The sequence below is a fragment of the Caretta caretta genome, chromosome 10 (assembly GCF_965140235.1).
Source record: "Caretta caretta isolate rCarCar2 chromosome 10, rCarCar1.hap1, whole genome shotgun sequence".
Taxonomy (NCBI): Eukaryota; Metazoa; Chordata; order Testudines; family Cheloniidae; genus Caretta; species Caretta caretta.
Genome location: NC_134215.1, coordinates 78,792,459 through 78,809,378, shown reverse-complemented (window position 1 = coordinate 78,809,378; position 16,920 = coordinate 78,792,459). Strand labels below are relative to the sequence as shown.

The following is a 16,920-nucleotide window of genomic DNA, read 5'->3' as shown; positions in this document are numbered from 1 at the left end:
GAGACTGACTTACTCGGAGACAACCCGTGCCTGCCGATAGTGGGGGGCAGAGTGAGAGCAGCCAGCTTCAGCAATGTTACTGAGCATGCTCAATTCGTGTGAGCATGCTCAATACAAGGCAAGCTGCAAATCTGGGCAGGGGGGACGGGCATATGACCCCACATGCCTCCCGCCATGCATCCCCTCTGCTTACACTAGCTGTCATAAACCTAAAAATGGAGTGTAGCCACGGGCAGGCGAGCCGTGGGAGGGGCTAGCCTCCCCGACTACAGACCCATGCCACGTACTCACGTAGCTAACCTGTTGCTCCACACTTCACTCTATTTTTAGCATGCTAGGTCAATGGCCGCTAGTGTAAGTGTGTTCCCGCTGGGATTCGCACCCGCTGCTCGGCGTGAGGCCATCCCCTTAAAAGGACAGAGCCATGTTAAAAAAAACGTTCGTTCTTGTTCAGATAGCACCTTGAATGATCACAGACAGGTTTTAAATAATCTCATTTACTCTTCATTATTTAGACTGTTTACTGAGGGCATTTCTCTCCGCTTGAGCCTTTGAAAAGAAAGGAGTTAGTTTCCCTTCATTCCTACCCTGTCTTAGCTCAGTTTCAGATTCTCAAAACACAGCCATGTTTGAATAGCGAACACTGCAGACTGGGCCAAATCCTGAGAGGTGCTGAGGATCTGCATTTCCCATTGAATTCATTGGACATTGCGGGTGCTGAGGAGATGCTCAGCATTTCTTTGGATTTAGCCATTTGTTGGTTAAACAGCGAAGCAAAACAAAAAACAAAAAAACCCCTAAACCCTGCTTCCATTGGAATTAGCCAGAAAAATATCATGGAGACCTTTGTGCTGATCTGAGGCTTTGTAAAAAGTTTTTACATCTCAGTCGAGATTGTGATACAGGATTACCCTTGCGAGCAGAGGGCACCCTGTACTCCACGGGCAGCCCTGCAGTCTGGCCCTATAATTGGAGCTGAATTGACCTGACTGCATCCCTTTATTTCATCATTATTTGCTTGCAAAATGTCCCATTGGCAGTGACTGTCGTGGACAAGAGTCCGCAAAGGCCACTGTTTCCTCTGTTCTGGTAACGTGGATGGATATGAAGGATGCCTTCCTCTCCCATCAACTCTGACAGGGTGTAGAGAGAGGGGACTCTCCCGTCCTGCAGTGGATTTTCTTTCCATGGTGCGTGCCAGTAACTCCCATTCATGTTCATGTTCATGGCATTTACTGGTGCAAGTCAAGGAAAGAATCAGATCCCTCTTGAGCAGTCCGATCCTGCCCTGGCTACTCACTCAAGGCTCCCTTTGATTCCAAGTGGAACCCTGTGTGTGTGTGTGTGTGTGTGTGTGTGTGTGTATGTACACGTACAGTAATAGGATTGTATTAAAAGGGCCCTGTCCAACACGCAGTCAAGCCAATGGATCAGGCCCTGGTAGGCTCTAACCTGAGTCTGAGGATCTTGCTTTCTCCTGCCTTTGGCCACCCTTCTCTAGCATATAACTTCTGTCCCCAGTAATGTAAGTGGTGTCTGTCACAGCTCTGTCTTTCCATTCCCTGCTCAAAGACGGTTTGGAGCCTACAGTAGCCTCTTGAATGTCATTCTGTGAGCAGCTGCAAAGTGGTATGAAAGGCAACCTGCATTGTTCCCAGCACCACCACACAGAAGGAGCAAGCAGCGCGAGAGCTTGTCTGTACAGAGAGTTACTGTGCAGCAAGCCGGGGAATCAGTCTACAGCGCTCCAGCCCACCACACACTAACTGGCCGGGTGGACCCTGCTACCCTGTGGCCCTGCTTTGCAGTAGTTCAAAGTGCACTAGGGGACTTTGTGTGCACGGCAGCCTAGAACGCTACACCCCAGCTTGCTGCTCACTGCCTCTCCATACAGACACACCCTGAGATCCCTGTTGAACAGGCCGATCGCTCGTAACCATCATTTGTTAGACCCTCAGGAACCCCCGCCCCAATAGCATGGGATGACAGGGTCAGTGAAGGGGGCTGTTGTGCTCAAGAACTAAATTTAAAAAAATGAGTAGCTCTGCTATTCCAAAAGAGCCTTTTTCGAGGCACATGGTATGTGCCTGGTTCTGAATGAGGCCTCCACCTGGCTTCCTGTTTTGTGGGTGGAAATTTCACACTCTCACAATTTTGTGAGGCAAATACTTGCAGGTGCCACTGTCTACGGTGCCATGTGGGATAGCAGCTGCCAATCACGTCTTAATGACCTCAGCCATGCCTGCATTTCTTTCCATACATGTCGATAGGTTTTAAATTAACTGGAGCCACTCAGGAAATAGACCTAGCTGCCAATACAGCCATTGCAATGGAAACATGTGCTCGGTGAGCAGCAGCGGTCAAAAGAGAGAGGAAAAGACAAAAAAAAAAGCAAAACCAGATGTTAGGCTTAATTAAGAAAGGGATAGAGAATAATGCTGGAAATACTGAGTGCCATTGTCAAATCAATGATACTCACTCTGCTTGGAGACAGTGCTCAACTCTGGATGCCTCTCCTCAGAAAGCATATAGGAGAAATGGAAAGGGTGCAGAGAAAGGCACAGAACAGGATTAAAGGCTTTGAGAGGAGATTAGAATAAAATAGAGCAATATACAGTTGTGGTGAAAAGCTCACCATTTCCCATAGATAATGAAGATTTGTAGCGAGCTAACCTCCGTATTTGCAGTATTCCCTGTACTAAGGCTAGGGAAACACAGTGGATGCTGCTTAATAGCAACCCTGATATTAACAATGTCCAGTTCATAGCAACATTTTGCTGGGAACCAGTCCTGTCTCATTGACCTTAATGTTAATGGGATGCAGATACTGGCAGCAGGACGTCGCTTACTGAGAACTGCTTTTGGAGGAAAGGCCCCGGCCACAGGCGGATTTGTGAGGCTGCAGACAATGAAGGAAACTCTGGGACCTGCCTTCCCTTGCTGCAGCCCCGCAAACCTGCCTTATTGGCAACAGCCAGAGAATAGCCCACTTGTGGCTGGCAGCGGAGGGCTTGCTAATGAATGGAATCTAGTGTAGAATGGAGTAGTCCACATACTGCACTATTTACTTAGCTTAGTTAAAGTTGGCACCATAGTTTAGTGGGAGGCAGATCTGAGGGGATGCGGTACAGGTATTTAAATAAAGAATAGCATAGAGAAGGTTAGTTGGGAGCGCCTCCTCAGTTATTCATATAATACCAGAGCAGGGTGACACACAGCACCCAGTTTGAAGTGGATGGAAGGAAATGCATTCTAAACAACGTATGATTAAGCTGTGGAACTCGCTGCTACAGGATATTTTACTCAGAGCTTAGCAGGCTTGAAAATCCAAAGATTAAACATTTTCATGGACAATAAGAGCAACCCACAATTACATTAGATAGGATAAAAATACAAAAGGGATATAACCCTTTTTGCTTTGGAGCATAAACCAACCACTAGCTGCCTGGGGTTAGGAAGGAATTTCCTTAGATGCATCATAATTCCATAATGGGCCTCTATGGAGCTTCCTGGGCCTTCTTCCAAAGCATCTGGTACTGGCCACTGTCAGAGATGGGATTACAGACTAGATGAATCATTCACTGGTATGAGCCATTTCCGATGTTCCTATTTGTCCCTCCTAAATTGTGGATGCAAAATGGGAGGAAGCCAAGTCTCGAAATCAGGCTCTTTACTAGAATGGACCACTGCTATTACCTTATAGTTAAGGTTAAGACCAGCTTTCTGTTTAAATCTTGACTTGGTCTAAATGCTCAGATTGCTGTGAATGTCTCATACAGCATCCTCTTCTCACTTGCCAATAGCTACTGCTAATTTCCTCAGGCCTCTGAAATTGAGAGACCTGATTAGCTGTTAGTGTACTAACCCTCCTCCCTTCCCCTTCCCGAAGAGTAAATGTCTGAGAAAGGATCATTTCCCTTTCTTATGTTCTGTAAAGACCCAGTCATGCTGCCTGACACAAGCAAAGCTCCCAGGAGCAAACACTGGGGTGATTCTCACACAATTGGAAATAATAAAGGGAGAAACTATTGGCTTATTGTAAATTGATGTATAATATTTGGGGGCATCTTACCTGACAGGAATGCTTGATGCTGTTTGCTCAACCACCATCTCATCTGACCCTTTCAGGGACTGCACATCTCAACTCTTTAGTTTAATTCACATTCGGGGAGGGAGTGGAGTTTCATGATAGGGTATAGAACTATCATGAGGGAGTTCTGGATTCTGCTTGCCTCCTCTACCACACTGACTTGCTATGTAACCTTGGTTAAGTCACGTAACCTTCCCGTGCCTCGGTTTCCCTATCTGTACAAACCTATCTCACAGGGGTTTTGTGCAGCTTAGTTAAACGCTTTGAGATCCTCAGAGGAAAGATGCTATGAAAAGTGTAAATGATTCTCTTTGTGCTACTTACCATTATTGTGTAGGCAGAAAGCTTGCATTGTTTGCATTGTTTCCTTGCATCCAACCTTCCTCTCTACTCTTATTCCACCAAACCGAATTGTTCCAGAGCATGAAACTTACAGCACTGGAACATCAGAATACCGCAGTGCCCCTGGGTTGGTAAAAATAAACGAATCTCTGTTGGTGTCAACCAGTATCGTTCCCTTGAAGTCAAGGAGTTTACACCAGCTGAGGGCCTGACCCCAAAACTGTACTGAAGTCACTTTTTAACATGATCTTCCACATTAGCGCACACAATGGGTTATGTTCAGTGTTGGGTTAGGGAGGTATCCTAATGTACGTGGCTGTTTCCCTGGCCCCTGCACTTATTATACATGTGTCAGGCCTTTATATTCGCATTGTTGACTAAAAGCTGGAGCAATGGGTTAATATTATGCATTCTGTGTACAAAGCTGAAATAACCAGTGCATATATTTTTGTATCATGAAATGTTTTCCAGAAGTAAGTAGCTTTCTTGCACCTTTCTCACAGACACACAAAAAAAGGTTGATACCTTTAATTACACGTCAGATTTCATGTAGCTTACTAAAAGTTAGCACTTTTTTTTTCTTCCACCCACCCATGCTTTCCTTCAGTAACACTAAAGATTATTGCTGTTCAGCTTTTTGCCTATCTTTCTTGTTTGTACATCGTTTAAATATCAAATGTGTCTCCCCAACGTGAGTTTTGTAGTGTTAATGTCACCATTTGGTTACACAACTATATAGTTCCCATGCTGCTGTGAAAGTCACAATTCTGATTCTTTGAATTTCCTCTCATGTGAAACATGATTTGGTTAAAAACATCTGGTTGTCAACTTTCTCATTGGGTTGGTTTTGTTTATTTTTTCACAGACAGTAAAGTTCTAGTTTAAATAGTAACAAATGAGATAATTTGTAACCTTCGAGGGTTTCTGATTTTTGAAAAGTAAATAACGAATAACGTTGATAACTGCCCAGGATGGACGTTTTATAAGAAAGTGAGCATTTCTATATCACACTATATATGTTTTTTGTTCTCAATAGAAATCGATTCCTTTGCAGGGATCCCTGTGTCTTTTCTAACCAGTATCCTAGTTAGAAAAGAGATGTTTAGTCTAGTTCTATTTTTATCATTTTCCCCTTGCTAATATTTTAAAAATTAAATGAAATATACTTATTTTTACATAATGCATAAGGAAAGGTAACCAGAACTTCATCTTGTTAAAAGATTGTCTGTATTTGGTTCCATGCTGTATTTAATTATAACTTTCTTTCTTCAGAGACTATTCTTACTTCACAAATACTCTTTAGTGTTAAAATGTAAGAAGAAATTGTCCTTATATTCCTTAACTAATGTATTATTAATAAAATATTTACAAAAAAAGGTAGAATCCAATGTAGGATTTAATCTGTATGTAGAGCTGGTTATAAAGGAAAATCCAGGTGAGGGATAGTCTCCTTAACAATGTTTGAGCTGCTGGGTTCCACACTGCTAATGTTGAAGTCAATAGGAGTTTTGCTCTTTACCCAGTGGTACTTACACTATCTTTCAAAGCAGAGAAATAATAAAGCAGAAAAGATCTTATCGTACAAAAAGGATGGGACTTGCATCAAGCCTCCAATTCCAAACTTCCCTGGAACTTGTGGAAGTTTGGGTCTGGGCCAAACTATGCTCCTCAGAACCCTCTCTTTGGTTCAGGTGTGTTGGACTGCACAGGATTCAAGTTTTCCAACATTTAGAATCCAGAATATTGTCTATTGAGGGGTAAATTCACATGAGGGAATGGCCTGGAGGGAAATTGTACGATATCTGTGAGTGCTGCAGAGAGGATGGGTTTCTGTGTCCATAATTGTCCATCATTTCTACAGTATGATCCGTGATTGTTCATTATGGGGTTTCCTGCCCTTTCCTTGGAAGCAGCTGTTACAGTTGGAGACAAGTTGCTAGACCAGATGGACCATTAGTCTGATCTGGTCTGGCAATTGGTGTGTTTGCACCAGGTCCAAAGTGACAGGTCCCGGAGGGGCTATTGGGAGCAGAGCCGTGGGATCCGCCCGCTTGTGAAGGCTAAGAATTTCCCAGGAGCCTAATCCAAATCTTCAGAACAAGCAACTGAAGTTGGGCACCTAACTCCTTTACATCGCAGTCTAGCCTGTGAATGATCTGCATCACAGGTTGGGGTTTGGATTTGTGAGGCGTCTCTCTATGCCTGACATATCTCCATCCCTGTCTGCTCAGGACGACAGATTAAAGAAGATGTGGGAGGGGACAGCTGAAGTCAAACAGTTTGCAGTTCATCTCACCTGGAATCTTGGGGGTTTTAATAAGAGGAAGCATCCAGCAAATGAATGGACGGGATTCTTCTCTCGTGGTGACACATTCAGCTCAGATTCCAAAAACTTTGCTATAAAAAGCATTGCTATAACTTGCCCCATTTAGCGGCCCAATCCTGCAAGAAGCTGAGCTATGAGATACCGAACACCCTCAACTTCCAAGGCAGTGGATAATTATTAACGAGTGGAGGTTGCTCAGAACCGAGCAAACTTGTGCTCAATCTACGCAAGCTCTTATACTTGATCCAATACGTCTGTTAGTCTATAAGGTGCCACAGGACTCTTTGCTGCTTTTGCAATACAGTTACATATAGATGTGACTATGGAGGGTTCAGACCCAAATAGGCCCCGACTCATGTTTATAGTTTCAATTTATATAATGCACCTGTATAGTACGATAAAGAATTAAACTCTCTGGCAATAATCACCTCATCCAGCAGTGTGTCAAAATTGAGAGAGAGCGAGCTTCCCATCCCACCATAAAGGATCCCTCCCAGTACAACTCGCCCAATTCACAACAAGCTGGAGTGAAGTGAGAGGCAGTTGCAACAATGCCAGAAGGTCAACAAACTCAGCGTATTAGACCAAGGGTGACAGTCAGGGGCCTGTGACAGACAGTGTCCTGCCCACCAGCCTTGCCAACACTCCCATGCTGGGACCAGCAGCTCATGCAGCCCAGCTCACCTCAACTCCTGGGTGAAAGGGTTTGTCTCTGAGATGCACGTGGCTGGGCACGTCAGCATTAACACCGGGCACCCAGAAACATGCTGGGAATCCAGGTACTTGCTCAACGCTCAGGCTATGTCCACACTTAGCATGTGAGAGTGGCCCAGCTCCAACTGCAGCCCGGTAGCACATCAGTGCAGCCACTTGCTGCAGCCGCAGAAAGGGGTTCTCCCGTTAGTATGGTAAACCCATCTCTCCAAGGCGGGGTAGCTAGTTGACCTTCCGTCGACCAAGAGCTGTCTACACAGGGGCTTAGGTTGGCTTAACTATGTCGCACAGGGGCTGGATTTTTCTCACCCCTGAGCAACATAACTGGGTCGATCAAAGTTTCAAGTATAGACCAGCCGTAAGTCAAGCCTCTGAACTTGCCAGCTAGGCAAGTAGCAGAGCTAGAAACAGAATCCAAGAGACTGGTTTCTGAGTTCCCTGACCTAACCACTAGACACATGGCTACAGAGCAATTCATACCATTTAACTGCCTTGTGTCCTCCTTTGTCGACTGTTATGCGCTGAGTGAAACCTTGTTCTGGGTTGCAGCCTTTATTTGAAATAGCTTGGATAGTTCTGTGATAAACTATTGTGTCCCTAGGGAGAGAGCTCAGCTCCCATGGTACTACAGTTTTCCGATCAACAGGGTGAAAGTTACCCTGTACGATTCTCTTCGCTTGGGAGGCTCTAGGAACACACGGAGACCGAGGACAGTCACCACAAACACAGTGACAGGACAGAAGTCTTGTTTGTATTATAAATTTTACAAAGCAGATGATTAAGGTGACAACCACATGCACAAACCCCGAGAAAGCCCATGCCATAGCTACTGCTGTGTTCATACTCTCTTTGCCAGAGATGTTGTAGAGTCTGGTGGATCTCTCAACAGGTGGTCACTGATGGAGGGGGTAGTTCCTGCTGGAGTCTTCCCACCCTATCTATTTCAGGGAACCCTTTTTATCTTGTTGTTATGACCACGCCTACCACCTTATGCATATGCATGAAGGTGCAAACTTCCTTTTCCTTATCTGTACTTGCACACCTCATCAATTTTGGGGAGCCCTGTTTTTATAGGTTGTCCTCTTAGTTCCCCTTATTCTTATAAGCATTTATGTAAACATGTTCCCATGGTAACCCACGGTAAGAGCAGACCTTTCTGTGACGTTACAATCAGGTGCCTTGTGTGGTCTAGACAAGTACACTGTGCAGTATATTTTCTTGGAACATCACCTGTTATCGTGTTCTTTACAATAATCTTGTAACTTGACTGACATAGCTATCCCTCCCCATGTAACCCTCAGTGGTTTGAACATTGGCCTGCTAAATCGAGGATTGTGAGTTCAATCCTTGAGGGGGCCATTTAGGGATCTGGGGTGAAAATTGGGGATTGGTCCTGCTTTGAGCAGGGGGTTGGACTAGATACCTCCTGAGGTCCCTTCCAACCCTGATATTCTATGATTCTACTCCTGGGTCACCTATGTATGTCAAAAACCCTGAAGCCTACTATGACCAAGCTGAGATCTTACAGGCCTCAGCCTATAGGCATCACATTACTTACATACCTGATACACACTTATCACACCTAACTAGTTACTACTGTTATACTCCTGTCCTGCTTATTGCTATACGTATATCTACAACTGAAATCTATTCATCGCACATCGATTGCACATGAACTAACAGAGGAGTTTGCCATGACAACAGGTAACACAATTAAATGATAAAATGGCCTGTTTTAACAGGGTTGAATTAAAACCATGTTCAAACTGATGTGGGAGCGAGTCTTCCATTTAAGATCATTGTAAGAAACAGTGAAGGGGCCCCACCTAAAACAAAGGCAAATAGAGTGCCCAGAAACTGGCAGCGGGTGCCACTGGCCATTGTGGCCAGGTGGATGTGGATGTGTGAGAGCACACACACACACTGAGGACAGGCAAGAACAGGGAGGGGGCAGAGGCAAGAAAGCTAAGCGGAGGGCTGTGTGAGCACAGTATAATGCTGGAAAAAGCTAGAGAGAGTGTTTTGGGGTCTGTTGGCTAAAGGGGCTTGGGGCTGCAAGCTAGGCAGCTGCTCCTTTAGTTTTTGGTTCCACCAGTGTTCAGAGACCCAGGACTTTGTACCTGGTTTGTAAATAAACAAAACAGCATCAGAGAAATAGCAATTTTTCTCCCAATTTGAACATCCCAAGGGCCCCAAAATTCGACTAGCCACTCTGGTTGGAAAGAAGCAACCCTGAAATGCAGTCTTTGCCAGAGAAGGGAGCTTCCCCTTTTCCCGTAGTCAGCCAGGACTCTGCTGGATCTCATTCTGTCTGCATTAATAGAAGGGAAAGGCTGGCCTGGGACTTCTTTTTTATTTTTGCACTCAGAGGGTTAGCAGCTCCCCTTACTTCCCCATCTGCACATCTGCACTAATTTGTCATAACGGAGCTGGGCCTTCAAAAAGGCCAGGATCTGAATGAGTCATTAGTTTGCATTTCATTCTCATCACTATCTTTTATTACCCCCAGACGCTCTATGCTACAGTACAGCCAACAATAGTATTACAGGCTAACCTGCAATGAGGTATTATGTAATTCAGTAGCTGTACTATGCAATGAATTACTCAGCTCAGCTCTCTGGCAAGTGATATCATGGGATTCAATTGGCTGTAGGGCAATATGGTCCTGTCAGCAACGTTCCAAGCAAATTCTGAGGGAAAGTGGTATTGTTTGTAGCCCATGATGGCAGATTATGGGATTGGGCGGGGGGAGGGGGTTTCGCTGAGTTTCTCCTGCTCCAGCAGAAAGTTACTGTTGGTTGCTGAGACAGCATTATACAAAGCCGACCCATGCCTGCCAATCGTGTGGGGGGGGGGAGGGGCAGTGTGAGGGCAACCAGCTTCAGCAGTGTTACTGAGCATGCTCAGTACAAGCCAAGCAGCAAACTGGGGAGGTGTGACCCCCCGCATGGCCCCCCAATGCACGGTCTTGGCAACACAGATGCCCAGGGCGTTGTACAAAAGTGGGTGAAAATAGTCCCGTGCCAAGGGTCCGAACGATGAGAACAGCAGGAGGCCATTACATGGAGACGGGCTTCTGGAGAGAGATGAAGGGCGAAAACAAGGTGGTGGTGTGGTGGCCTCAGAGGTGAAGTCTCACCGCTTGAACGTTGCCCAGGCTCTTTGTTCTTTTTGCAGAGGAAGAATTGTTCCGTAGCTAGTAAATCGACAACTGAACGTAACAGCGTGGAGGAGCGTCCTTGGAGACGTGGTTTCTGTGAAGGGACTTAAATGAGGAGAGGGCAGAGCTGTGGTGGCCAGGGACTGGATTCCAAGGAAAAGGATATGTTGGCGCCATCCAGCTTAGCACCTGGGGCTGCGCGAAGGGCAACGAGGAACTTAAACAGTGACAAGACGCCGCTCATCAACAAAGGTGCAAATTAATGCCAGATATAGGACTGGTTTTCTGAGGGTTTGTTTACAGGGGGAATTTTTTCAGCTGTATCATTAAACCACTATAGTTATGTCAGTGTAACACCCCTGTGGTCATTCTTATTCTAGAATGAGTGGCTTTTTTGGTTTAGCTTAAACTCTTCCAAAGCTACATAAACTGAATTGGAAAAAAGGCCTCCTTATACCAGATTATGAATGTCCACACGGTGATGATACCAGTGTAACTCTAGTGCTTAAAATTCACACCTTACTGTATACTGTTATAACTTTCCTATATAGATTTTGTTCCTTGTCCACTAAGCACTGTTCCAAAGTGAATACACCTGTAAAAAAGACCACTGAACTGCCAAAAGATGGCTTGAATTGGAACTCCCAACCTAGCGTAAGTGTTCGTCTACACAGGAAAGTTAGACTGGTACAAGGTAGGGGGTGAATTTAATCCCCTATATTTATACTGGTCTAACCCTCTGATGTGGACACCCTTATTCCAATTCCCCCTTTTTCCAATTCAGCTTATGTCGCTTGGCAAGCAGTGAGAAATGTCACTCTTATTCTGGAATAGGAGTGCCCACACAGAGAGTTATACTAGTATAACCATAGTTATTTATCTATACCAGTATAACTGAAAAAAAAAAATCTCGTCACCAAACTCTCAGATACTCATCCCCTATTGCCAGTTCCCAGAACTGCCCCTTCCTCTGTGGGTGCTGACCCAAGCAGACACACTCTGGGCTTATTCAGACACCACACTAGCCCCTCACGGGACATTGCATCCCCAGTGTTTCCATCCAGCAGAGTGTTTCCTGGGTCACCTGGTACAGGCAATTGATTCTGAAGGGGACTTCTGCCGGGGCAAGGAAACCAAGAGCGCCGAGGAAGTTTGACTTCTTCAGGAATGGCAGCTCTCAAATCGTGAGCCTCAGGAGCATAGAGTACATCTGATCTCCCAAGCACATACTTTGTAATACTCCATTATAATAATACCTAATGTATTAATAGGAACACAAAAGCCAAATCTGCTACATTGTTCACGCAGTGACAGGTTGACATTTTCTGCATAAACTATGAGATCTGATTGTAATATTTTCTTGATGTGAAAATGACAAGCATAAATTGGCAAGAACTCAGTTTACTACCAATACAATTAATGTATTGAAGGTTGATTGACTGATTTAGCAAACAATGAATACATCTGTGTTTATTTTAATTTTATTGCATTTGTAAGAATAATATCAATACGACAATATAAGACTTTCCTTTGGGTCAATTGGCATCTACCTTCCAGCAGCTCCCTCTGCACACCAGATTGCATACCACTGTGGCAGGATGGTTGAGTGCCCATTGGACTGGATGAGCCAGATCTTCAGCTCGTTGTCGGTCCACTGAAGTCAATAGAGCTACATCGATTTACTCCCACTGGGGAGCTGACCCCAATATGTTCAATGATCTAGGGAAGCATTATTATTATTATTTATTATTAACAACGATTTTATAAAGTGCCTTCTCTGACATGGGTCTGGGCCCACTGCATGGCACACCCAATCGGCATTGAACCTGAACATATTTTGAACTTCCACAGCACCAACCCGCCAAGACGCTCCAACCACTTTACAAACATTGACTAAAATTTATCCCCATGAGCTATTATTCTCATTTTACAGAAGGCGGGGGGGGGGGGGGCGGGGAGGAGGGAGAGAGGAGAAACTGAGGCCCACCCAGGTTAAATGACTTGCACAGGGGCCAACAGTAAGTCTATGTCAGAGCCGGGACTAGAATCCAGACTCCCGAACATGCATCATCTCTCCATGTGAGCCCCAGTCCTGCATGGCTATGAGCAACTCCTACAGTATGCCGCCTATTACTCCAATCAAAGTTGAGGGCACGCAGCACCTCGCAGTATCAGACCCCTGGGGTGAATGGGGATTGGGCCTGAGCCAAAGCCCTCTGAAGACAATATGGAAAATTTTTCTAAAGCACTGAAGTGACTTAGGGGCCTAAGTCTCATTGCAAGTCCATGGGATTTAGTCTCCTAAATGCCCAAGTCACTTTTTGAAAATGGGGCTTGGACTCCTAAATCACTTAGGCCCAGATCCTCTAAGGGAAATACATGAGAATTACAAACCTAAATACCTTTAACAATCTGGGCATTAGGCACTTTTGAAACTTTTACCCTGATACTAGTTCCATTGACTTCAACAGACTTTGAAATCAGGCCCTGTACACAGAGCTGATCATGGGCTTTTGGGGACCATTCTGATATACCGTCACTGTTTACTTACAGCAATAAAAAATAGAAAAATCCCACCCAGCCAAGCTATTTTGATCTCAGTCAGATCAGGTTGGTCAGTCTCCATGCACTTGCATGGTGGGGTTGGTGTAACTGCCTCTGATGACCATCGGCATTAAAGCATCATCTCTTTTCACTGAGACACTAATGCAAGGGGGCGGAGAGGGGACTACAATGTAGAGGCCAGAAGGATATTTCTTTGGATTGCCTGGTTCATCTCATTTGCATGGGATGTACAGTCATGCTCCTCTATTTTCTCTAAGGCGTCATTAGTGCTGACGCCGCACACTCATTTCCACTGATAGCAAAACTGCTGGATCATTGGCACAGTTGTTTTCAATTAATTGAGGATATATCGCTCCGCCTCAGCTCAGCAACCTAACTGCCATGTGGAATCACCCGGCTTATGCACAGCAAGGCACAAAGGCACCAGCCACCATTCATTTATGTCAGTAATGAAATGGCATAGGCTGGTCCTTAACAGCCACTATTAGGGCCGTAAACAAAGGATTTCTATTAGAGAAAGCGATTTCCAGTGGAGAGCCCCACCGGGCCCTCCCTGTGCCTCAGAGACCTCAGGAGCAGTCATCTGACCGCATTGCCATGCAGGAGTGTCTTTGAACTCCATTCCTGAATATGGGCTCCATAAAGTTTTAGGGCTAGTGTCTTCTAATCCTCTGGGGGCCTTTGTGCCTGTAATTCCTGTGGTAACGAGGGCAGTTGTCAAGACAAAGGGAAGCAAGGAATGGGAAGGGCTGTGGTTGTTGTTCCCCTCTGGAATCTGTTCCCTTTCCCCTGGCTGAGCTAGTGCAGGGCTTGGGAGGCCCCTGGCCACCACTGATTTAAGGACATATTCCTCAGGCAGGACAGAACGGCTGACAACCCACCTCCATCGTTGTGCTCGAAGTACCTCTTCCTGTCAGATGTGCGATTTGCTCATCGCACACTGCACTGACTGAAAGGAAACCCTCTGCCGCACAAGGGAAAGCAAGTGAGTAGGCTAGATCCCCAGTGTCTATAGACTTGGCTCATTGACTGGGAGAGAGCAAGGCCCATTGGCACCAGCAGGGGAGCTGGCTCAGGTCCTGCTCTTCAGAAAGATTCTGGAGATGGAAGCTAATCCCTTTGGCAGAGATGCCATTAAATGGCCGGGTTAAATGTTCTAGCACTGAGTCCAGGGGAGGTGACAGAGAGCTGCAGCCTGAGGGAAGACCCAGACTCCCCCTCATAGCTCTGTCAAGGGGGGGTGGGGGGTGTCCTCCTTAGAACAAGTCATGTTTCTGTTCCCAAACTTCCTTACCTCAGTCCCTGCTGGCCTCCTCTGTCCACAGCTGACCTGAGGATCCTCCCTGAGACAGGGGTCCTCTCTGCTGAGGGGGATCTGTGGGAAGAAGCAATGCAGCATCTGGCAGCATTACTCTTCTGCCTCACCCCCCATGCAGTCCTGGGGCAGGAGGATTTCCCCCAACCCAGTAACACAGCTCCTTTGCCCACATACCTACTGCCATTCAGGGATCCCCAGACCTGTGGAGAGCCCTTAGCAGGCGTGGGAGCATGCTGCCGTGGAGGTACAGCAGACAAATAAATATTACTCCCTTTTAAACAAAAATACCTAGCACTGTTCATCCACAGATCTCAAAGGGCTTTACAAAGTAGGTCCAGAATCATTATCCCAGAGGGGAAAACTGAGGCACAGGAAGAGAAGTGACTTATCCAAGGTCACCCAGAAAAAGCAGTAGCAGAGTCAGGACCAGACCTCAAGTTGCCTGTGTCCTGGCCTGCTGCTCTGTCCACTCCAGCAGCAATAGAAACCTTTTGCTGAAATCCTGCAACCAGCGAAGATTACCAGCTATTCTCTGGTATTCCAGCCCGTGCTGATTCAGGCAGAACGAAGGGGATAGCAAATTGTGCTGCCTTTTTCCAGAAAGGGGAGGGTGTCAGGTCAATTCTCATCTCTCAGAACTGGGGCTCTTAAACTTAGTTAAAATCCTGACCAATAAAATGAGACTCTCTTTGAGACGTTCCATAAAATGGCAAACCCACTCCAGGGTGAAAGCCCAGAAAACTCCAGCTGATTTACACCGGTCTTGATGAATGCAGAATATGGCTCCATGATCATAAAATGGCTGGTGCAAAAACAATGTACATGTATATACTTAACTGCTCAGGAGACGCTGATGTTTAGGTAGCCCTGTAACTTTGCATAGCACTTGACAAAGAGAAGAACAAGTCCTTGCCCTGAACTTCTTTTTTATTATGTCAACTGTGGCCCAGATCATCCCCCAGAACAGTAGAAACTGAGTTTCAGGGGCTGATTCTCAACTCACTAGTGTAAATCAGGAGTAACTACGTTCAATGGAGCTACTGTGGTATAAAACCAGTGTACATGAAGGAGACTCATGCCCTCAAAGTCTCTGTTCTCATAGTCCATTGTGACAAAGTTCCTCCTCTGCCTCGGTGGGTCCTGTACTTATTGGCGGATTTGCTCGCCTCAGAGATTCACAGCAGCCCTCAGTCTGGCTACTCTTGCTAGTGGCTCAAACCTGCTGTCCATTCAGCTAATCTCATCACTGGCCAGCATGGGGGAAACAGAGAACAATCCCCGCAGTCTCTATGTCCCACCTAGTGGGTCAGGGACAGGGCAGATCCTTTTCCAATTTAGACCTTTCCTTCTGGTGTTTCTCACAGACCAGGTCAACTCCTCTTGTGTCCAGTCAGGAGTTGGGGGGGGAAGAGCCTGGGCCCACCCTCTACACCAGCATCCAGCCCCAGGCCCTGTGGATAGCAGCTGTCCACAATGTTCCCTGTATCAGCTGCGTGATGGCTACAACTTCATGGGCTACTTTCTCAGGGCCTTTCCCCAGCACCTTCTTTATCCTCACTGCAGGATCTGCCTCCTGAAGCCTGATCACGCTTAACCACTTCAGTCCACCAGCAGCACACCTTCTCACTCCTGGCACACCCCCCTGCTAACCCATGGGAGGGACTTTTTAAACCAGGTGTCCTGATTTGCCTGCCTGCCATAATTGAATCTAGAAAGTTCTTAATTGGCTCCAGGTGTCTTGATTAGCTTGCTTGTCTTAATTGCTTCCGGCAGGTTCCTGATTGCTCTAGGGCAGCCCCTTCTCTGGTCACTCAGGGAACAGGAAGCTGTTCATCCAGTGGCCAATATATTTGTCTTCTACCAGACTCCTGTATCCTACTGGTCTGGGTCTGTCACACCGTGGAAGATCTGGTTAGTGGGAGACATGGGGGATCTCTACCTCTAAAATACTCAGGGGTAATGGACTTGAGCAGGGCTGGCTCTAAGGGCTGGAGAACAAGGTGATTGCTCTAGGCACCAAATTCCACTCAGCAACACCACTCAGCTCTTTTGGTTTATTCTCTGCTCCCAAGTCCTGGGCCACTGGGGGTGGGGTAGGGAGGCCCGAGAGCTGAAAAAGATTTTTCCCCTAGCCAGCAAAATGGCTAGGGCCACCCCTGGACTTGATGCATCTTGTAGAAAGAGGAAGTGTTGCCAACTCCTAAGATTTCATCACGGCTCTTGTGCTATCTGGTGTTTGCCTGAAAGCTCCAGCTCCCAGGGTCATGTGAGTATGTACCACTCTCTGCTTTTGTTTTTGAAAAGTAAGTGTGTGGCCCTTGTGGTTGCAGAAAAAAGCTTGAAAAAGTGAATTGTAAAGGCTCAGAAACCAGAAGGTGAATAAAGAGCCCAACATTTATCAAGTC

At 46.1% G+C, this 16,920-nt stretch overlaps 1 protein-coding gene across 1 annotated transcript in view; it reads left to right on the top strand.

The window, feature by feature from the left end:
* IGDCC4 (immunoglobulin superfamily DCC subclass member 4) overlaps positions 1 to 12,063 on the top strand; it is a 194,108-nt gene extending 182,045 nt beyond the window's left edge. Inside the window, exon 20 of the mRNA XM_048866842.2 lies at positions 10,650 to 12,063. Coding sequence (XP_048722799.2) covers positions 10,650 to 10,742 — 93 coding nt within the window. The 3' untranslated portion in view covers positions 10,743 to 12,063. The remainder of the gene's footprint in view (positions 1 to 10,649) is intronic.
* The last annotated feature ends 4,857 nt before the right edge of the window (positions 12,064 to 16,920 follow it).